Raw genomic sequence first — 23,819 nt, forward strand, 5'->3', positions numbered from 1 at the left:
TAGTGAGTAGTGGTTGCTTTGGAGCAGTTTTAAGCGACCGTAAAGGGAAAGTCACATTTCCCTTTTTGCTGTAGGACTATCCTGATGAGACTTGCCAGAAAATTCAAAAGGATCCTCTTTATTTGTAAGATGTCTGTCACCTGAAGCAAGTTCGAGTTTTCCTCCTTATTCTTACCTCTGGCAATATCATTCCTGCTACATGAAACATGCAATCATAAATCATTTGTCTGCATTGTAGATAACATAGCTGTACAATGCAAGCTTCCTCACACCTGTGCTCTTTCTCTTCTCCTTAGACCTAAGCAAGTGGTGCTGTGGTATCCAGAGTTACAGCTGGCACTGAAGAAATAGCCCAGCCTCAGAAGATACTACCTATTCAATCCGAAAAACCCTTTGTAATTCCTCTAGTGTTACAGCTTTATCATCTGAGCTACAGAGAACATAGGAACAGCACCAGAATTTGTTTGGATGACTTTTAGAGACTGGACTGCTCGATGTAACTTGCAAGCTTAGGAAGGAAGACAGAACACTTTTTTCCACTAATTAGTGGTGAAAACCAATGACAATAGCTGGTCAAAATAGAAAGATCAATGAATGGCCCAGAAAAAGACAAGCTCTCCTTTCACTTTCATACACTACCTCCTAATCTGAGAGGTCCTGAGAGTTGATAGAAAAGATGTTGTATGGACAAGACAAAAATCAGTTTTTGAAATATATTCGGGAAAAAAAAAAAAAGAAGAAAAAAAGAAAAAAAAGTATAGGTGCCAGAGGGGCAGGTTCCATGTGCCATCCTGGCTCTAGAAACAAAAGTCTTTCTCCTCAGTGTGCATGGGGCATGTGGAAGTGCAAGAGTTCATATTATATGTTTCTATATTTTGGCAAGGATACTATAAGAAAAAAAGCATGTAGCTTATTAGCCTAGAAGAAAAAGCTTTGGTCTGTTTACACTGTAACCACACACCTGTATCTCAGAAATATGAGACAATTGATGGGGAAAGGGGAGGGGTCTGACATCTTTAGTTTCCTCTGCACCAGGTGCAGTCAAGTATGCAATATATTTCTAGCCACTATTTTGAATCAGTGCCACTGTTAGCCTACTGTACCTGCTGAACAGCCCCTGCAGGGAATGACTCCAAAACATGCCCATGCTCCCTGCTCCAGCAAGATCAGTTCTTACCTGGAGCCCTGGCGGGTGCATACGTAAGTCAGCCAAATCCTGAAACCATTCTAGCACAGCTGCAGTTCCTTCGAGTCACAGAAAGACAAAAACACTAAATCTTGTACTAAACGACTATATCCATTCATTTTCCTTACAGGAGGCAATACTTAATTTCCTGTGGCTGCCAGTTTGCGTTCCATTTTTACAGGACATAAATGTGGCACTAAGGAAACTTGCTGTCTTGTCACAATGCAGCTGTATCGTGAAACGCCAAGGTCAGGGACAGAGATGGACAAAAAGACTGTCCTCTCTCCTTAGTTTCTTGAGCTAACACATAGATACTATAAAATCCAGCTGGATTAACTGTAACAATCTAAACATTTGGTTCTCCTGAATCCGTTTTTTTACGTTCCTGAGCAAACAGGAAAGAAACAAAGATGGTTATATATAAAAATAATATTTTTTAAATAAGAACAATTTTCCATTTATTTCTTTGTATCATGAGAATGACAGAAAAACATCCTTTGTATTTGTTAAGACAGAAGCCACATGAATAAGAACAAAGTGGCTGCTATTGCAACACTGATTACATGAGACCAAACACACTGCTTGCCATGAAAATAACAAATTTATGTTCTAGCACTATTCCTTTTGAATTAATTTCTTGTTTTTGGTATCAGCATGACATGAAATTATTCAGTATTTGGAGCAGGATAAACAATGTGAAACTGTTTAAGGAAGTACATTTTGCCACACTTGACATGAGAAAGCAAAAGCGAGGACACACTCTATCATCTGCTCTGTACAGATAGCGATGTGCTGTGGGCTGTGCTGCTGAAAAGGGATAGCATGGTATTGCATTAGCCCACGTTAAAATGCACATTTCTGTAATTTTTATTTCTTGAATCTGACTGCATGCAAACTACAGAAAGCAAAGTATCTACGTTTAGGAGCTTAGACCTACATTGGGAAAGGAATATTTTTTGGCGGTGATTAACATGAACTCTGAGTTTATAAATATGATGAGTCTTTAATTTACACAACAAGAAGAGTAATAAAGATTAGAGAAAAGAGCTTGAGAGGGAGGGAGAGACACCTCCATATCTACCTTAGGTTGCTAACACACTCTAATTACAATCGGTCTTGCAACAAAATCTTTCAAGAGCCAATACATTTTAGCTTAATGTTCATAAATGGCTGGGTGCTGCATGCACAGTGCACAGAATAAGCAAATGTGCTGTAGCAGAATGCCTGGTTTCCCTTGAATCTTGCTCAGGTTATTTTTTGTCATGAAAGAAGTATCTGCAACTTTGGCAGTTGTAAAACTATCATGCATGGCACCACCTGCCAGACTAATAACAATAATTAGAAATGTAATAAACTGTTCATTGGCAAGGTAACAAATTGTCTTATCCTTTGAAAGTCACACTGGCCTGAGGCAATTCCTCACAGACATTCGCCACTGATGTCACAAGAGCCTGAATGAAAAGCACACTATGCAAAAAGAAAAAAAAAAAAAAAGAGAGAGAGAAAAACAAAAAATTAAGAAACAAACAAAAGCCACCAGCAAAGAGACGTTCAAGCAATCTCCAGTACCTGAAGTGGATTCCCATTTTATTGAATAAATCATTAAAACTAAGGACTTCCAAAGTGAGGGTGAACCAGTCCAATTACTTCCTATGAAACCTTACAGGCTGGAATATTTGGAGCTCATAATACTTGCTTAAGAAGATGAAATAATTTTTTACTGAATTTAGAATGAAAGTTTCACTTGCTTGTTATGCTTCTTAATTCTTTTCATCTTTTGTACAATGATCTTCCAAAAAATAATTTGCACTGGATAGCTTTTATACCAGGTTACTCTAACTCTTGTGTCTCACTCATCTAATTTAAAATCTAACAATCTGAGATCAATAATTCTTTCTTACTCAAGTTCCTCTAAGTACTAAAGCACTCTTGGTTCATCTGTCAGACAGGAATTAATGGCTTGTTCAGGTTTTTTACCTCCCATTATTACTTTCCATTTGAACAGAACGCACAATTCCACATTGCTTGTTTTCTAAATGAGCGTTTAAAGTCATCCCCAGTGATGAGAACGTGGTTTCATATTTTCATGACCTTACAGTGTTTTTGTCTCCACTTCCACACAGTATGTTTTATCTCTAAAAACCCATTTTTAATTTCTAAAATGTAAAAGCCATCCAGAAATCTGTGGACATAAACATTTGCTTCAGTCCACGTTCTTCCTCATCCACCTTCTGGAATATATGCAGGCATTCAAAGGAAGACTGCTACTGGTTCCATGCTTACAGAGAACTGAAGAGAAGAAAAGCAAGTCATAAACGCTGCATAAGCACTTCTTTCTGAGGCTTCTGATGATTTCACAGTCCCAGTAAGTCATCTAGGAGGGGCCCATGCCAGGCAGCAGCCTGCTTTTGTTCTTTGCTTTGTACTAAGAAGGGAGGGACATTGCTGAGGTACAACACTTTGAGTATTTATATGATTCATTCCTTCTTTCATTGAATCATTTTCTAGTTTCTAAGATAATACCTCTGGGATGATTTCAGCTACTGTTTGCGGAAGCACCAAGTTTTATGTTTTCCATTATTGTGTATGAAGATAAAGATGAAGGAAGGATTGCCCAAGCAAGATGTGAAAAGGTTTTGGAGAGGGTGGTGGAAACCTCTCTCACACGGTTCTTATTACTGACCTGATGGCTCTAAAGTCTTGCATGCAGGAGCTAGCAAGGTCAGCTCAGCAGCCTGACTAACAGCCAGGTACAGCTCCACAACCTTCCTGCTGAACGTGCTGCATATTTTCCCAAATCCAAGCAAAGCCCTAGAGCGCATCAAAGAATTCATCTCAGGCGGAGTTTCAATATAACTGGTTAGGAAAACCCAACATGCTGGTCCTTATGAACATTCTGAGGAAACTCTTCCCACTTTTTCTTTCTGTTTGAAAATCTATATAATAATAGCTGGCTGAATTTTGAGATAAAACCTTGGAGTTTTATCATTAACATTAAGCACCTGTCAGCTCTGTCTACAAATCCTACAGGTAAACCTGTGCTCTCTCAACGAGCTTGTAAGAAACTCATGTTTCAAGAACTGAATTTGAGTTGTATTCCTAAAACACTTTTCCTGCAATACGACTATTAATGCTGTTTATGCATTCATACTTCTCTTATTAATAATGCCAGGGTATTCTGGGAAATCTGGGATAGATATTCCCCCAAAGTGCGTGGAAGCGGAGAAATGCTGGAAGGGCGTGCATGGGTTGGCACTGGCCGCTTGTGGAGTGCTGCAGTTAGGAACAACCAAGCACACTCCAAGAAAGGAAGGAGACAGACCAGTTGTACTGGTTATTAGGCATGGTTAAGGGGCTTAAAAAAAAAAAAGAGAGAGAGAGAAACAAAAACCAAAAAAAAAAAAAAACCACACTTCTGCCAAGCCAGTTATAAGAAGATAATCATGTGCTAGCCTAAGCCTCTGGCAGGAGGAAAGCACTGTTAGCTGTCTTCTAGGTAGCTAAATATTAATCATCCTGTTTAGAACCAATCACTTCACCAACTGGTTAGCGCTTGGTTAAAGGTTGTGGTACAAAGAAGGTGCACTGTTTTATCTCTAGCTGCAATATTCCTAGGCTTCTATAGACAATGTGTTGGGCAAGGCGAACACAAAAGCAATGTTCCAATTGTTAGCAAGTTCGTTAGTTTTTGGACAGGTTTCTCTGCAAGCTGAGAAGCACAGCGTGTTCTGAGAGCTCTCTGCTGTTCCTGAGGGCTACATGAGAGATCCCCAAACAATTCAAAACAGATTCTCTTCAGCTGTTGAAAAAGAACGGCACAAGAATACAACGTGTTTCATCTTGGGTTGCAGGATATGTAAGCACAGTAAATTGCTAACACACTGCATCTGTACCGCAGAGCAGAATCACATGTCATTCACAAGCAAATGCTGTTTGTAACCTCTGTCACATCTCCAGAAAGGATGCTGCACGTTCCTGATAGCATGTCAGCAAGGAGGAGCAGACACAAAAATAGCCTGAGAACTAAAAGATGCACTCTGTTCGGGATAGGTGTGGGTTATTCAACACCCTGAGAAAACATCTTGCAGCTTGAAATAAATGGAAAATAAAAAGAGCAGGCAGCAAGCCTTAGAAGCGATAATATGGAGTGATGTATGAGCGATCATTTCATTGCTTATGCCTTAGCTCTAAGTGGCCAAACCTGCACAGCATATTCAAAATCATGAATGTGACAGGATTGGGTTTGGAAGACTCATGCAGTTCAAAGGCCCCACCTGTAGCTCCACATGTTCTTGAAACTCCCACAGTCCCTCAGGGCCTTAAAACCAGAACACAAGAGCATTCTCCTTTGAATCTCATGTGGTCTGACCTTTAGAAAGGTCTGCTTAGAGGAGCTGGAGGTGACTAGACAGAGCATGAACCAACTGTTCTTTGCCCTCCAATATCAGCACAAAAGTTTCCAGTGCCATTGTCAGGAAGATTTACAAAATACTGTCAGGATTCAATTACTTGTCTTCTGACACTCTTCTACATTGTTGACTTTGACCGAGTGTGTATTAATTAAATTACTGTGCTCTGAAAACTGATGTAAGGAAGACTTTCTCCTCATTATTGTCACCAAAACTCTCCCAATGGCCCCCCTGCTTTGCTCAACTCTGTGATGTTATAAAAAGCCTGGCAGGCAAAAATGAAGCCGTAAGACCAAACAAACAAAGACAGCCCACCAGCCTACCACTTATCCACCAGCTTCAGGCTAGAAGAACTTTCTGTTAACCTTGTAACAAAAAAGGGAAGAATATCACAAAAGACACTTCCTAACATGCAATGTCAACAAAAAAGGGAAAGCCGACAGAATGCTGCCAACTCTTCACAAATTATGTGCTGTGAGAAGAGAATAAAGGTTATTGTATGTTATGGGACATTTCAACCTGATTCTGAGGGTTCAAACTTTACAAATTTACAGGGATCAGCTCCAAGGAGGAACAAAAATTCCTCTCTGAGTTCAGGAGAAAGGAGCTGGAACTATACAGCCATGTCCTGAACATGGCATGTGATACAGAACACTTATAAGGGGCAAATAGCTACACAAAGCAAAATAAACGTGAGAAGAATCAGAGATTATAGCTATGTTAGCCCAATATATCTGTCCTAAATTAATTATCTCAATCCTATATTGACAGTTGCATATTGCTGGCAGTCTAGTCAAAAAAGCAAAACAAAACATATTGCTAAATGACACAATGACTTTAACACGTGTGTAGATCACCTACCTGAATTTCACCTAGAGCAGAAAGGCACAGAGTCAAGTCTAACACCATGTCTCCTGTTCATCCTCATTTCTAAAATAACAAAACAATAATAGCTTATAGTGGCTGTCACATTGCTACAGATGCTATGCTTTATAGACAACACTAAATCACTGATCAGGAAATGACATTTCATATTTAATAATGGTTCTTTATATTTTAATTTAAGATTAAACAATTAACAAAAAGAAAGTTGTGCAAATGCCAACAAAAGAGCATCCTATGGGAGAGAAAGATTTGGAGGCTACATTTCAGATCTACCAGATCTAGTGAAATTTATCCTTCAGTCTTCCAACTGAATACTGCAGTGCACAGCTCCTCTAAGCCATAGTAATGATAGGGCAAAAGGCAGATATATTTTGTGAAAAGAAGAGGCTCAGAAGGGAAAGAGAATGACATTCACTTAAATATACTGAACGCTAAAATTGATGTTCTGTTCACCAATGTGTTTTTCTAGAGACTTTAAACTCCAGATAAATGCATTTGAAATTATTTCTTAGGGACAAAAGTGGACTGAAGTGTATGTAGGTTAAACCAAGGTGTGTATTCCCTAGGGATATCTCAGAAGATAAAAAGCAAGCCCTGACTACTATTTAAAGGCAGCACAGCAGACGGTTAAGTTACACCCAGGTGTGTCTTCCCTCGGGTGATCCCAAGGGAGAGATGCTAGGCCACTTTTCCTATTTAATGGTGGCAGAATAGCTGGTTAGATTACGTCTTAAGTCATTTTGTAACCTTATCATCCAAATGCTAGGATACAAAAATTGTAAGCCTACAAAGCTATTTATGATAACAAATGCTGCAGCCATCACTGCATAATAAAATATAAACAATGCATTAAAAATAAGCAATTATCCCACTACTAAATGAAATAAGAATATTTTATCAAAGGAATTAATTTATGCTCTTGTTGGGCACAAAATGAAGCAAGTTCATAGGGAGAACTCCTCTTTGACAAATTTCCAGATCAACAAGACCATTCTTGCCAATTTTACATAGCAGGAGGGGTTTATAATGAGGTCAACAGTGGTTTTACATGTAAGAGAAACCAAGAACATGTTATGTTAAAATTGATCAGATGTTCTGAATTGGATGTGAAGTGTCGTGCACACCTCTGAACTCAGCTTACCCATTTCCAGTGCTTTGCCTTGAAAAGCATAAGCTAGTGCAGGGAGACAAGGATCACACTGTGGAAAATAAGAAAGTAATCATATTTTTCCATGTTCTTTTACAAGATAACCTCATATACACAAGGTGCCGAAACACGGCCAAAATGCAGCATTATAGGAAGCAGACTGTATAGGATGTTTGCTCCCTAAGCAAGGGAAAGAAACACAGAAGCACATTCTTGAGCCACTCATTCTGGACATCTAACAAAGACATCATGCCAGCTCAGTTATGCAAGCTGTCATTTCCTTTCGCTACGCAGCACTGCCTGTGCACAAGTACCAAACAGCACTGACACTTCAGCAATCTTCAGTGAGCAGCTGAGCCCTCCTGAAGGTAAACAGGGAGCCATTTCCACCCACCGACATCATTAATTCTAACTACAGTCTCAGTCAGACATCACTGAATTGGTTCCACTGACTTGCATTTTGAATATTTACTTTACAACTTTGATGGCTGCAATTTTATTTTTTTCCCAAAATGAAAGATCAGATACAGGAACAAATGTTAACAGCTTAGACTAGCTCCCAGCACACCAGATTAACACTTTGGTCTTTGAACAAAAGCTCAGACCAAGAACAAATCTCAAATTGACTCACTACAATGGTCCAGTCTGGATCTGACAAACCTAAGCTTGTTCTGATGTAACCCTCTTGATCTCTTCTGTTCTTTGTTCGTGGCATTTGGCTTCACCTCTGGAAGACCAAACTGTTTTAGTTTAATAGAGCTCCTCAGGTTCACTATAAGACCGGTGTGAGGAAAAGTCTTACTGGCTTTAAATTCTACACAACTATTTTCTCACTCAAAAGGAGAAACACCATGAACCAGTACTGCCAGGTGGGCCGTGCTTTTTATGTCCCCCAAAGAGTAAGTTGATATATGGCTGTGCACACACTGGTAAGGAACAGGAAAAGTCCTCAGCAAGCACGGATGCCCCCCTTTCCTCCAGGTATTTCCTCCGATAGCTATCCGAGAAAAAAAGAGATAATGCTTGCCAGTCAGTGGTTCACTTTCATTCAGGATCTTATCACTGCACTGTAATCGACCTGTGACGCCAGCTCGAGTAAACTCACCCAACAAGCTGGTGTTAAACCAGCTAACTTAGGTACCAGTAACTACATGGCTGCAGCAGCCTGGATCTCAAGGCAGGCTGCAAAACTCACTGCGGAAACTGGGTTAATAATCAGGCCATTAGCCTACTTTGGTTCTGAGCCATTGCAGTTAGTAACTAAGCTACTAATACAAAACCATTTCAGATTTGTCTATCTCAGCCATCGGAGTTAAGAATTGTAAATTAAAGGTAGCGCAGAATTTGGGAATAACTAAGATGTCAAACAAAGCCCCAATCATCTCAGGACCTTTCCTGCCAGATGTAGACGTAACCCTGAGGGACATCAAATGGGAAAGCCCTTGGAAGGGACAAGTAATTATACAGAACTCTCTCTGAGATCTCCCAGACAGGAAAGAGCATATCCACCAACAATTCATCCTCACTATCTCCACAAGATCCCACAGATAAATCGACAAAGTCTTGGTTTCTAACATCAAAAGTTCCTGATAGATCTAATAAAGTCAAATTGACAAATTCTTGATAGGAAATACACTTATCAAAGTTAGAATATGTCTCTTCTTCCACAGGTCCCATTATTATGACATGTGGATACCATGGTAGATCTTTTCTGTCACAAATTTGTGTAACGTATTCAGCAACAGGAATCATAAAAACACTTCATGAGTAGCATGAACCTAACACAAACATAATTGTCCTCCATAGCAGAAAGTATGTTTTTATCAAAGTTTCAAGGCCTTATTCAGTATCTTACCATAATCGTGGGAGATAAACGTGGGTGTACCTATACAATAACCTGGGGGCCGCAAAGATGTTTCTTCTGTTTTGTGGAATGACGATAATTATATTTAGCACTCATTCAAGGCTTTTCATCTTCAAAGCACTTTACAAACATTAATTAATCCTCACAACACCCTATGAGGTAGGTAAGTATTATTACAGTAGGTGTGATCAGGTTTGTGCAGGGGACTGCAGAGCATGCACAAGCCAGGTAAGGGCAGCAGAAATACATATTCCTGAAATTGCACATTTAAGCTCTTATTCCTCTCTACATACCTGCACACAAAAAACCCAAACCTCTCCACATAAATATATATACACACATGCCCACACAAATGCATACACACCTCCAACTTAGTTCTATTTTTACGACTGTGCTAAAGCACGCAGTTTGGGGGAAAGAACATTACCTTGAGTGTATTTGTCTCGTAGTGTTCACCTTACATTTAAGTGGCACAACATGTTTTGACATTCTATGGTGGAGTCACAATTCTTTTCCACGATGAGAGTTCAGGCTGAACAAACGTAAGAAAGATTCCTATTTCTGGTAGCTGAATGCTTTCTGATAGTATGGCAAAATCCATGCCAGGAAAAGAGTGTTTTTAATAACCGCAGATGGATAATAGGTTTGCAAAACACAGTAACAGATGGGTATTTTAAATCAAAATTAAAACAGAGAGGTTGAGAGGGAGCATTCTCTTTCCAGACAGTTAGAGCTCAATACCTGCCCAACTCCTCTGAAGAATTACTAAGAGAACAAGGAAAAAAAAAAACCTGCAGCTTAGTCATATTTGTATTCTTATTAAATGCAGGATTGCCTGAGGCGAACAAGAGCTGATATCATAATTATTGGCTTGCCTAGCCAGCTGCCTTCTCTCACCTGATGTAAGATCAGATCTTTCCAGCCTTTGGAGACTCTGTACCGCTGAGCCTCCACTCTCTCTGCAGGGCTGTTTGAATGACCTAATCCTGTCCTGGAGCAGCAGCACGCCGTTTTGCTTCAGTAAAAAGGTAAGAGGAAACCTCTGACAACTTCATATAGCTTTTTAGAATTCAGCCGTGAAAGCCAAACGGAAGGGGGAGCAGAACTCTTTTGCCTTGGCTCATCTATTTAATGTGAAGTCCCCGAGGCTGACTTTGAAGAACTTCAGGCTGAGGGAAGGGGAAGGTCAGCACCTACATCCCGTTCCTCAGCAACTCCCATAAGTATTTATCAGCTGCGAGTGAGGAGTATCAAGAGAAGCAGTCAGGAAAACACCAGGTAAGTTCATAGATCCATTGGTCTTTTACTGGGAGAAGTGAAGACTGTAGGCGATTTCCCAAAGGAAAAAAAAATAGATCATCTTTTATGGGATGTATACCAGCTTAAGCTAAGCCACTGTCTGTTTCATAGTTACGAAGAAAGCTGACAGTGTTTACCACTACCTGGAAAAAAAAAGAAAAAAGAAAATAGAAAAAAAAATGAAACTACATAACTACATAACAGAAACAAGAAAAGTATTTGTAAAAGAAGTCTGAGGTCTCATGCCTCATAAATTCACAACAGATTTATTTCATGTTTTTCCAATGGTGAATCAAAAACCTGGAAAACTCTACGTTTTGAAATTCAGCTTTCTTTTACTATGGCCTGTGTTTTAAATATGCTACTTTTGCCTTGTGTGTTTTGTGGTAGTAGGTGAAAACTTTTTTTGAGCTTACTCTTACATTGAGAGGTGACTAAATGACAGCCAGACAGAAGGTGGGATGTGTTAACTGCAAAGATGACTGAACTTAAGTACAACAAATGGAAACTTGTTTCTTATTTCTTTATGTGCATAGGAAATACATTGCTCTATTTTCACTTATTAGTTTCAGACTGTTAGATTTCCAGCAAGAAAGGAACTGTTCATATTATAAACATAATAATTATCAAACCTATAAATAACAACTAGCCATCATTCACCTTGACCCTTGGTCCTTCTGCAAATTTACAGACTAAATCTGAAGGAATTAGACTTTATTCTGTAAATGTTTCAGTTTGATTTATCTAAATCACGTGTTTCTAACTTGAATATTGATATGAGCTAGGTTGAACTGGATGAGTTTTAGGCTGAAAATGTATATATTTTGTTTACAAATAATTATGAGCATAGAAGAACAAAAAGCATTTAAATATCTGGTGTGCGTATTTCTTAAGGAGTAAAGAAGGATTGTGTACTTTGCTGTCAGCCAAGTGATGCCGTATGTTATATATGCAGCCAAGCACATTGTTTACCCTACATCCAAGTGAGGAGAGATGAACATGGGTAGAAGTGGTATTAATGTAAATGACAAAAGGGACTACATCTTGGTAATCTGAGCATCCAGACTCTGCCCCAAATGTTAAAGCATGGTGTGAGAAAGTACTAGCTTGTACATGAGCACAGATACTTATATAAAGTTTGCTATGTTCCTAATAATAAAACTGGAGCCACGTGTTAGTTACTGAGATGGCAGCCAGTTGACTACTCTGGGGAGTAAATGGAAATATCTCTACACCACCATGGTAGGTGTAACACAGGAACCTGCCAGGGACACCTTAAGACATTTGCCATTATTACAAAGCACTGGTGTGAAGGAGGAAAGCAAAGGAGAGGGACATCTACATGAAGTGACATCTTTCTGATCCAAACAGAAAGCTTTTGTCTTTTTCAGAACAGCTTGCTGCTCAAATGCAGTTTTTGAAGGCAACAATTAGGAAAAATAAAAAATAAAAATAAAAAATTAAAAAATAAAAAGAAACAAAAAAATGAAAATGTGCTATGTCATCTTAGAATAACTATTTTGCAAAAGCAAAAAGAAAAAAAGAATTGTTTAGGATTCCTGGAAACTAAACATTAACCACAACAAGAACAGTCTGAACTTTTTGGCTGCAAACTGCAGAAATTTAACACAAGCAGTGGTGTTATGCAGATCTTCTTTCAATCACAAAATTGCTCCCATAACCTAGTTTCATAGGCTGTTAAATGACCAAGGACAGGGAGACAGTGATGCAGCCTTGAAAAAAAAGCTAAAACAAATTTTCAAGTCCTACAAAACATATTGCTAATTGACTCACCCTAGAAACAAAAAGAGCTTTTGAGTAGAGCCCAGAGTGACCACAGCTAGATTTGAAGTCAGACATTCTGCAGTTATCTATGCAATAAAATTTAAAAGGCATAAAGATTCAAAAAAAAAAAATCAAAACCAACAACATGTATTTAGCCTTTAGAAGGCAGGGAGTCAAAGCACTGCAGAGTGTGTATAATTTTTACATGTACTTCTCTGTCCTGTTTATAAACCAATTACAGATGCAAAATACTCCAGCAGCTCACTCCTCACTCATGCAGAAACTTTGGAAGCTGGCTCTTTCTGATTGTGCCCATTAGAAAGTAAGGAAAAATGTTGGTTTGGATGTAGCAAAAGTGAAACAGTATTTGGTAGATCGGTGCCTATAAACCAGAGTAAAGCCAATGGAGGTAACTTCCGAGCAGATAGGATTTACTGTTTGTGACCAAGTCCTCTATTGTTACTCAGAAAGGCTGAGCTGTATGATTTGGGTCAAACACACCTCTCTGCTCTCCTGCACCTGGAAAATCATTAGCTTGAAATACAAAGAGATTAATTATGGTGATAATGCAGATTAAGTGAGAGGTACAAATAAAATCCTCCTCTAGTACATCTGTGAGTATGCCCAGTGCCACATCTTTCTGAGGCCATTCTCCATTCAGTTAAAATTTGAAAGCAAGGTGGCAATTCTCAAAAACCATGCAAGGCTGAAAGAAGTTGGAATACCGTGGGTAGGAGCACACAAAGAAACCGCCACAGAATGGCATCATTCTGCCTGCCCTAGGAAGCAGAGCTGTGAGGTGCTGCTCTTTCTTCTGAGTCACTGCTGAATCAATGCCCTAACATGGCGCTGACAACAGGATGCTGCTCACATTAAGGACTAAAACCTAAGTTGTTGTGGCAAGTTCTATTTATCAAAGACACCCTGTCACTTTTAATAAGATTAGGGGAAAACGAAACATTTTGCCGTGTTTTAAATATAAATTCAAGTCATGCCCTCATAGTCATAGCCTGCTGCTCTTCTGCATCACTAACTGGCTCTTCACCCCACAGACTAAAGCCCAAAGATTATTTAGTTTTTTTCTTTTATTCAGCTACATCCTGTAAAACAGAGCCCATTTTCGCACCCCTCTTGTGCATCTCAGTCCCCTGGTCGTACATGAGACACTAGCAGTGTTTTCTTCACAATGCCCAGAAAGCTCAGACCCCTCACTACAATGCAGTATGCCATGTTGTCTTGCAAGCAGCCTCTTCCCAAGGACCTATATGTCATTATTCTTTGCCTAGTTGACACTATTCTTCCTTCAAATCAACGCTTACAAGAACCACATACTCTAAGCAAATAGTATAGAATATATTACTATTTGTTTTATTTGCAATGCAAGACCTTCAGGTTGTCCACAGAACCACCTTATCTTTTGCATTATACCAACGAGGTAATAGTGCCTAAGATTGTTATACGTAGTTTACCTAGATTTCCCAACATTTTCAAATAAAACCTGCATTCTTTGTGCCCTGTTAAATGTTGTGTAAGTATTGAAGGGAGCTGCTAAACATGCGGTTAGTAAAGTGATCCCTGTAGAGCCTTTACAAATCTCAGCAGTGTCTTTTGAGGCTTAGTTAATATATGTAAAATCATTTTAAGATGTTTGGATGAGACAGGGCTACTGCAATCCAGAGCATTATTATCTTTCTGTTGGTGAAGTGCTCAGAAATGAATGAAGCATATAGGGTGAGGTTCCATCAGTCATGTAATGAAGCTGAACATGCTGTCATTTTAACCCAATTTGTTTCCCTCTGTACTGCTGCCTCACCAGTTTGTTAGAGCCTCTCAAAGGAGCTCATCTAGTGTCAGCTTACAACTTCCACACCTAGCCCGTACTTTACTCCTGGAATGGGTAGGTATCCCTGCCCTGCAAACTCTTAACTGCTGGTTCAACAGACCTGCCAGGACAGGTCCCTGCAACATTCCCCTCTGTGGGCAAATGGTAGGATGCCAGAAATATTAGACAGGAACCTGTTCTCCCAGGAATGTAAGTAATTCATAGAAGGAAATAATTTACTATTTTCCCAGCTGGAATAATTAAACAGCTAGGCACTGTCCTCCCAAGTGCAGAAAAGAATAGCAAACCAGAGGGGGAAAAGAGCTGGAATGTCCTTCAGTATGAATTCCCTCCCAGACTAAATAAGCTTAATTCTGTGAAACTTTCCTCATAGGACGCATTTTCTAGGTTCTGACCATTTTCACTCTCTCCTATGGACTCCAGATTGGAGTCCATTCTTTTAAAATGTGGTGACCAAAACTGGACACCAACCTTCAGTTGATGCTTTACCAACACCAAGAGGAGCTAGCATCCTAAGTCTCACAGCATGCACTTCTGTAAGCACCTCATACCTGCAAGCATGTCTGCCTTTTATAGCCTTTTACATTAAAGCATGTTACGGCTGATTTAGGTTCAGCTTGTGACCCATTAAAACCTTGAGATCTTCATATGCAGAACTGCTACCTAATCACTTGTTCTCATTCGCTTTCTGCGAGGTTTATTTTTCCTGCCTAGATGTTGAACTTAGTTACTATTGAACTGCATTTTACTTGCTTCAGATCATTTTTCTTGTCTCCTTCCTCTCCCATAAATACACATGCAAAGCCTTCTCTCTTCATGCTGTCTCCAGGTTGGATCAGTGTTCCTCTCTAGTTGATCACAGAAGTCATTAGTGAAAACACCAAGTATCGTCCGACTCTTTTACAAATCCACTCATAATACACTTCCATTCCGACACCAGTTAGTAACTACTCTTAATGCTCTTTTCCACACAGCGTTACCTCCTCACTACTAGAGTTTTCTCTAAAATAACATTTCTTGGTTCTCTTATGAAAATATCATGGAAGACAGTGTAAAAGCCTCAGTAATGTCAAGCTGTATTATGTGTACCTCACTGCTTCTTCCTGCAAGGCTAGTATACAGGCAAACTACACTCGTATGACAATTGCTTTTATGGCTTTTACTTTTGTCTTTATTTCCTTAGTTTTGTTGTTGTTGTTTTTTACTTAACTTTATACTTTCTCTGGGAAGTGAAGTCAAATCAGCTAGCTATAATCCTTTCATACTTTCTAGTTTCAAGACAGGTGCTGTATTTACCTCCTTTCACTCTTCTGACATGGCACTCAGTGAATTCTCAAAGACTTGCAGCTCTGTCATTACTTCAGCCGATTCTCTAAATTCACAAGAATGAAATTAATTAGGTCCACTGAACTTGAAGATGTCAAAAAGCCTCAGCCTTGTCCCCTGGGTGGTGAGAACAGATGTATTCCTCAGTGCATGAGATCAGAGGCAAACACCATTAATATTCCCAAATTTCTCATACTCTGACTTGGCATTGCCCCGTTAGTTTTCCATTGTACTTTAAGGTCACTAATTAATGTGTGCCCTACTTTTCCACTCAGGAATGGTTTGGGGCTGTTTGTTTTCTTCTTTGAAATGCAGAGTGTCTGGAGAACACCTGAGCTACCATATGGGTTTTGGGGTCAACTTTGTGATATCTGAATTTTGCTTTCTTAATACGCAAGAAATACCATTGTCAAACACTTTTATAAGAACCTTTTAAAGCATGGAAAAGTTACATATTAGGAATAATATTTTCAAGATTAGCCATTAATGTAAAGTACTCTGTTCAGGGTAGCCTGCGCATAGTCTTCTGAGCGATAATGCTACTTATTTAAGAATATGGGAATTTACCGTCCAGAGGTAGATACCAGTTCAGTCTGTAATCATGTGGAAAAATTCTTTGCATCACAAAAATTTCATTCAGTGTTTAAGACTCACTAGAAACCTGGTAATGGCTTCCTGGATTTCTGTCCAGCCTCACACAGTGAAAGCACTCTGCGGCCAAGCTTGACGAGCATTACCTAGCAGTAGTTTTCAGCAGACAAGAGCCAAAAAAACAAATAGGGGACAGCTTAATTCAGTCATAACTGTTCTCTTTTCCTCCCTGACCCTGTGAAAATACAACAGGGGACTGTTTTCGACAGGGAAAACAAGCCAGGTTTACTTATGCGTATGTAGAGTGACTCAAAAGGACTGCAAAGGGGACTGCAATATTTGGCGTAAAGTAATGGTGCTCCTTATCGTTTTAAGTCTCCACAGAAAAAGTCATCTAAAAAAAAAATCAACAAAAATAGAAAAGTTTGAGTACAGGTGAATAGAAGATTTTCCCACATACAAAGACGCTATTAAGCTAAAAGATTTGAGAAAGAATAGCAAAGAAACATTTGAGAGAGAATGAAAATATGCAAATTGGAAATAAACTCATGATGAATCTGAAGGTTGGATGTACCAGCAGTGAACTCCTTGAATTTAACAATGTGGATAATCAAGTCTTACCATCCTGTAATTCTTAAGAAGTGTACGATGGATCTATCATACTTGCTTCTACTTTAGATACTACAAAAATCAAAGTTTCACCTTTACTTCATGACTGCAAATGCAAAACCAGACATTCTTGATGAAAAAACAAAATAAATAAATATATATATATATATATATATATATATATATATTTGTGATTCCTGTATAATCACTATTTCAGCAGGACTGAGTTTCTCACAAGATGTAAGATATATAAAAATTACAGTAGGAGAAGTGATAAGTGGCAATATTTAACTTGAGAGGAGAGAAAGAAAGGAATGATTTACAGAAAGGCAAATAAAGTAAACCCACATGAGGAATTCTTTTGCCCTAGTTTAGCAAGTCAGATTCGATGACGCATTCATTAGTGATATTTAAGGTTCAAGCAAATGTTTTTTGTAACAGACACAGGCCCTAGATTTCACTGTCGGAAGAAATTAGGCATGTGCTTTTTATTTTTTTAATCTGTTTTCCTGCTGATATTCTTCTCTCCACTTCATCCCAGCTGACCCTGCTTGGAGCAGGGGGAGTGGGACTAGATGAACTGAGGTCTTTTCCAACCTCAGCTTCCCTGTGCCTCCATGAAGCTTTCCAATAATCTCTCTGCTAATCAGATCTTGCTACAGATCGGAAACAACAGCTGTGAAAACAAAACACCTCATAGGAGAAAAATGGTCTTTGACCATAGCATGGATCTGCCGTGGGAAGCTGCGGCCACCACAGGGCAAGGTGACAAAGAAAGCCAAGCACGAGGTTGCTTTCAGTGCTGACTGGCCCCTTCACCAGCAACAAATGACTACGGTTGACAAAAGCTGCTCGTGCAGACTTCGTCTCACACAGCCTCAGATAAAACTAACCTCAAACGCAAATCTTTTCCTTGACTCTAAAACTTGATCCACCATTCATAACCGATAGCTATTGTAACACAAAGCTCTGGGCTCAGTTGGAAGAAATATTACTTCAGAGGGTTTAAATATGGGAATGCAAACAAAAAAAGTATAAAACAAAACATGTTATTTAATTGTAAGACATTAATTACTTCAGGAATAAATATCTAAGCAGTCTCCGAGCAGTATGTTCTTGCTCAGGACCCTATTTTCCCTTCCTGACTTTTTTCCTTCCATTCAGTCTGTACCTCCTCTATGTTCTGTACCTGTATGACTGTTTATAGTCCCCCAAAATACTATATTATCAATTTATTTTAAATCTGCTTAGTTCATCTAAAAAGTTAAAACATCACAACGAGTAAAGAACTGTATAACACACAGAGGTATTTAAAAGGAAGGAAAATTTTGAGCAGTTGCTGCTATCAATGTCGATAGAGATTTGTGGTTCTTTTTTAATGTAAAATATAAATATAATTTAGTATCTCAAATCTTTTTTCCTCCTGAAGTTACCATTCTGAGAAAAGAGCTAGCAATAGTATGAAACCATACCTAATGAATATTCTTTATCAACTGTGCTTTAAGCGTTGGAAACAAACACCTATAAAAAGTTTAATTTGCATTATTTTTTATGTATAAGAAAACAATGTTTTTTTGTAGTATGTTTAGCTTTACATCTTCCTTTAATGTGGTTATCCCCTTAGATCAGCTCATTATCTTTTATGTACCATTGAAATATAATATTTTAAGAGAAGAAATGAGCATAGTTCCAACCTCTTGATATCTAGCTGCTCCCAAAAACATAGGATTCCACTTCAATAGTGGCATTAATTTTTCACGCTAAGGAGAGGACAGAGAAGATCTGTTACATAGCACAAGTGCCTCAGCGTCTCTGTGCTTCCTAAGCTGCATGATGATATATGTGTCACATGCAACAGAAATACAGGAGGAAAATGCAGGACATTTATGATTTGTTTAATTTTAGCCTTTTTCTTGTTTCTAGTTGTCATCTCCATTCATAACTTGATAATAGCATCAAGTATACGTAATTCAACACATTTGCTTAAATGATGCTTCCTCAAAGAAATAGTGACTGTTTATCCAGACTGTTTACTGCTAAACACAGTTTCTGCACATCAAGTTTTTGGATGTTTGCTTTTTCTGTACAATTTCTTTCCTTTATTCCAAGCGTGCTATTACGCTATGTCTAGTGGTAAGGAAATTTCTATTTTTTAAAGTTACTGGCGTGTTCCTATAAGCGAGATGTAGGGAAGAATGGGCTACCCATTGTGTGACATAACTGAATTTCTCCTACAAAAGCTGTGACCGTCAAGCTTTCTAGTTTCCATGTCTTGTTTAATCTAAATTTTATTTATTTATTTATTAAAGAAAGTGCTGTGCTGTAAGAGATTTCAGTTAGCCACAGTTTGGGACAAAGAGAAATAAAAATATATGTATAGCATCAGTTATCAATAAAGGATACTTGCATACCCTGAAGGACAGACACAAACAGAATTAGGAATTTGTAACAAATAGTCAGAAGTAAACATGACATTTTGAATACATATATAGTTCCTGAAGGACATCCTCTATTGCTTTAGATATTCCTTAAAAAGTTGAAATATTTCAGCATGTAAGAGACCACTGTCATAGCCTCCATTTCTTAGATAAGCTATTGACAGAATACTTTTGAAATATAAACCCTGAAGAGATAAACCTAAGCCCCCGAAGAAGGGTATGCATGCCACAAATTTGTGTATTTTCTTTTTTTTTTTTTTTGCTGTGCACAATCAGATCATGGCCAAATATATATGTAAATTAGTATAAAAGCACATCACCTTTCACAAGTCAGATAGCCCCCGGTTGAAAAGTTTATCCTAGGTGAACAAATTACATTATTTTGTCAAAATTTCATATCAAGCATTCAAATCATGCTGGCTTGAACAATGTGTTTTTAAACAAGCAAGAATGTAGAGAACTGAGGAAAGAAACTTAGCTCTGTTTTGCTCTTCTTTTAGAGGACACACAAAGCTCAAAGAACTTCGCTAAAAGAGTTGAAAAAAGCATAAATGAAGAAAATCAACTTAAAATCAAACAGCTGTTCTCGATACTTTTGCTTTTAACAGTTCAGAAGAAGTGCTTAGGAAACAGAAATAGACTCTAGGAATAAATTAGGGACTGGGAAAACTGGTGGGTGTAGCAGAGGAATGAGTCCTTGGAACGTGGGGAGGGTGAAGTGGAAGAACAAACACCGGTTACTTTACAGTGAGGCAGAGAGAAGGTTAAGTGGGTGAATGAACTTTGGTGCAATTTAGTCTGTCAGATATGGCAATATTTACAGTTTTAGGGACACTTATGCTGTTATCATAACTTCAAATAGCGGTGATTTTAGTTGTGCATATTGTTTTATAACTTTCCTTGTTTTCAGATTTTTTTTTTTTTGTCCAAATGAACTTTTGTATTTACATTAAAAGAAGAAACTATATTTCCAAAGCTTACAAAGGATTGTCATAACCATTTCTAGGAAGTTTAACACTTTCACGCACAATTTGTTTCGTTCACCATATTAGATTTGCTTTTCCTTCTCCCTCCTCCCCTCTTTTAAGCTTCCTAATTTCAAGTCAGTTGCATTTCATGTTGTTCTCAGCAGTTATTCCCTCTTGAAGGATTAGCATATTTGTATGTTACTCATTTTGCAAAACAATGTCAGGCCATATTTCACCATAAGGTTCTTTAATCTCTGAACTGTCCCTCATTTATATTTCTGTCTGGCAGGCTGTCTTTTGCTCCTTCTGGTATTCCAAAGGGGATGCTTTAAATTACAAAACTCAGTTTTCAACTTGATGCCAGGGTGTGAATGACTTCGTAAACTGGGGGTCAGGGAAGGAAGGGGTGGGGATAGGCAGGTGTTTGCCTTTTTATTTCTTCAGCCTAAATTCTCTCCCCCTTTTCCCTAACTTTGGGGAAGATATTAAACTAGATTGTTTGCATCTGCTGGTAGGTAGCTGTGTTTCTCTGAAATACATCACCTTTTACACTGCAGAGAGTTCATGGCATTGAAATGTGTGACATGCATGGTTCTATGAGTTTAAAATAGCGTGCAATGCTGTGCACTTGATACTGAAAAACATCTATCCTGGAAGAAAGCAAAGGCCTACCTAGGTCTGTTTCCAGCAATGGACATGACTCAATGCCTGGAGAAAAGCATGGAAACAGAGCAAACAGTTTGCAACTGGAGCTAGTGTCCATATATTTAATAAGCCACAAAGAGCTTCCTTTCTGTGAGCTTGTCCCTTGTCAACCATCCCTTGAATACATGCAATTATTGTTATTATTACTTTTTAACATATATCTACAGTGGCCTGTGGTAGGGGCTTGCACCTATGATTTAATACATCTCTCTCATTTTTTCACCATCACCACCACCAATCATATTTTTTCCAGGCCTAAGCCCACTTGCACATTCCTGACATGAAAGTTTTGCAGCCCTTTCCTCAACCTGTCCTGTACCACTGTCTCCTTTTTCCCTAACAATTGTTAGCATTTGACTCCTATTAGCATTGAGCTGATGTTTTCAAGGGGCTGTCTGTAACTATTTTTTCTTGAGTTTTAATAGTCAGCTAAATGCATTTTTTTCCTTAAAAAAGGATCGCTTTTTGGCAAACAATGTTTTTGTGCTTCTCTTTAGGTTTTCCTATAAAGCTAAATGTCCCATCATTGAATCTCATAAGGTCTTTTTGTTGTTCCTCCCACTTAATCTCCACCTTAACTATTCAGAATAACAGTACCATCAGCAATTTATCGTAGTGCTGCTCATCTCTTCTTGCAGGTTGTCTGTGAATACATTAAACAACAGTCTCAGCAGACCTCCAAAGATCACACCTCCTTCCTTGTGAAAGCTGAACACTCAACTTTACCTTTCATTTTCTGTCTTTCAACCAATTAATTTATCCATGCAAAGACCTCTTCTGCAGGTAGATATCTGGGATATCAGTGGCTATTTAGTTCCCTTAAAACCTTGTGATGAAGTATTTAGCCAAAAGCTTTTTTTGGTAACCTAAGAATATTATCACAGCTGAAGTTCCCTAAATCAAGTTTGCTGAAGTCTTAAAAGTAAGTTTGTCAGGCATGATTTCCTTTAACAAAAGTCATACTGATTGTTACCACATATATCAAATGGTATTTATCCATGTGCCCACTATTTCTACCCTTTAGAAGGATTATGTAAGAGACTTAAAATATATATATTCCTCATTTCTACCAAAGGGATCAGTTTAAAAATTTTAAATCATATTTATTAGTTCAGTTTGTGGAGGACCCTTTTTTCTACTTTGTTGTTGTTGTTGTTGTTATTATTAGCATAACGAGAGGATCTTTTATATTGTTTCTAACATTTTGCTCTACCGGCAAAAATGGAAATATAAACGTACTGGTATGTCTCTTTATAACGATTCCTTTCCAGAAAAAGATCCGGTACACCTGTTTGAAATACTTGAACATGCTACTCAGTATTGACTGCTGCATATATAAAACCAAAACTTAAGTTCTGTGGACAGAAAGCTATTGCTAGGACTGGAGAGTGGGTTCCCTCCGGAGAAATAATTCCTATTCTCCATTACCTCTTCCTCCATCTTCACTACTTTACACGCAGCATTTTTCATGCATGCCTAGGAATAGGTGTCAGCAGAATACATCACTCCAAATCAGCTGTGTGCTTCTATGAGCTAGCTGAATTAGTTACTAGTTGCTAGGTGGATGCTGAAAGACCTTTGATCTTAAAAAGACAAAGCAGGAGCCTGAGTCTTGTTTTTTTTGTTTTTTTTTTTTTGTGTTTTTTGTGTGTGTGTGTTTTCTTTTCAAAGGTTTCCCCAGAAACTAAATGCTTGAACTAGCGCTGCATTTCTTCTGGCTGCATGCAATTTCTGTTCTCCTCTGAGAGTTTTAGAGGCCAGTGTATATTAGACCGCATAACCCAGGCTGAACATGTGAAACAAGTACAAACCATGGTTTGCACTGATTCAGTTTAATTCAGCGTAAAGCTAACAGAAACTGTTACGATGAAAACTGTCACTTACAGACTTAGAGCAGCTCTGCCTGCTGACATCAAGAACTCAAACCAGAGGGTAACAGGTGAAATCCCTCCTTCTGTACAGAAACAGACATTTTCAAAGCAAAAACTCCCAAAACACTTCAGTTAAACAGCCCCTGAGCTTGGTTATCTGGCTCTGCTGTTCCCCTACTTAACACATCACTGCTCAGTGAATCAGTCATTCAAAGCTGTTTTTTTTTCTTTTTGTTTTTTTGTCGTGCTTTTTTTTTTTTTTTTTTTAACATCCTCGGCTTACGACTGTGCAAATAAGATTCCCAAATCCATTCCTCAGATCAAATAAAGGTAATTACAGAGCTTACTGTGGGCGATTCCCAGTGGGAGGGTGGGAGTGGCCACGGGTGGGGCTGCAAGGTGAATACTGTGCATGCACAACAGAGAAAATGGGAATGCACCACACCCGTCATAAAACATGCTGCCACAGCCAGCAACAGAAACCATTAGGGTGGATCATCATACACACCTTCTCATAAAGACAGAAAGATGGCATGAGATCCCAAGATGAACTCTCAAGTCACAGGGAGATGAGCATGACTCACCGAGAAAAAAGGAACGTAAAATAAATTGTGGGACTACTGAAGGATCTGTGCTGTGTGTCCCCCACATTTCCCCTGTGTAATATTTCCAGACAGGATTAATAGGGTACATCACATTCCATACAGCCCTAAAGCTATCAATAGGTAGTTCAAGGGAACATTTTACTATTAATCATTATTATTACACTAGCACATAAGAAGCAAGGAACAACAGGGCCACAACATGTTATATGTTGTGTATGGAGTACCTGACAGTTCCTGACCCACGTTACTTACTATGCCCCTCGGTGGTTCTCAAATTTTTTGAAACTT

The 23,819-nt window shown here is 38.6% G+C and overlaps 2 protein-coding genes across 4 annotated transcripts in view; one reads left to right on the plus strand and one right to left on the minus strand.

Annotated features, from left to right (window-relative positions):
* The window catches only part of SLC46A1 (solute carrier family 46 member 1), a 30,477-nt gene extending 23,952 nt beyond the window's left edge, over positions 1-6,525 (minus strand). The window contains exon 1 of the mRNA XM_040532991.1: positions 6,457-6,525. Within this exon, the coding sequence (XP_040388925.1) occupies positions 6,457-6,504 (48 nt within the window). The 5' untranslated portion in view covers positions 6,505-6,525. The remainder of the gene's footprint in view (positions 1-6,456) is intronic.
* A 3,883-nt stretch (positions 6,526-10,408) lies between these two features.
* The window catches only part of FOXN1 (forkhead box N1), a 42,049-nt gene continuing 28,638 nt past the window's right edge, over positions 10,409-23,819 (plus strand). The window contains exon 1 of one of the 3 annotated variants that reach the window (XM_040532981.1): positions 10,409-10,519. The gene's annotated coding sequence lies outside the window, so the exon portion shown is untranslated. Of the gene's footprint in view, positions 10,520-10,620; positions 10,770-23,819 lie in introns of those variants that run through there. The other 2 variants (XM_040532982.1, XM_040532980.1) reach the window with 2 other exon arrangements.

Source organism: Cygnus olor, chromosome 20 (assembly GCF_009769625.2).
Source record: "Cygnus olor isolate bCygOlo1 chromosome 20, bCygOlo1.pri.v2, whole genome shotgun sequence".
Taxonomy (NCBI): Eukaryota; Metazoa; Chordata; class Aves; order Anseriformes; family Anatidae; genus Cygnus; species Cygnus olor.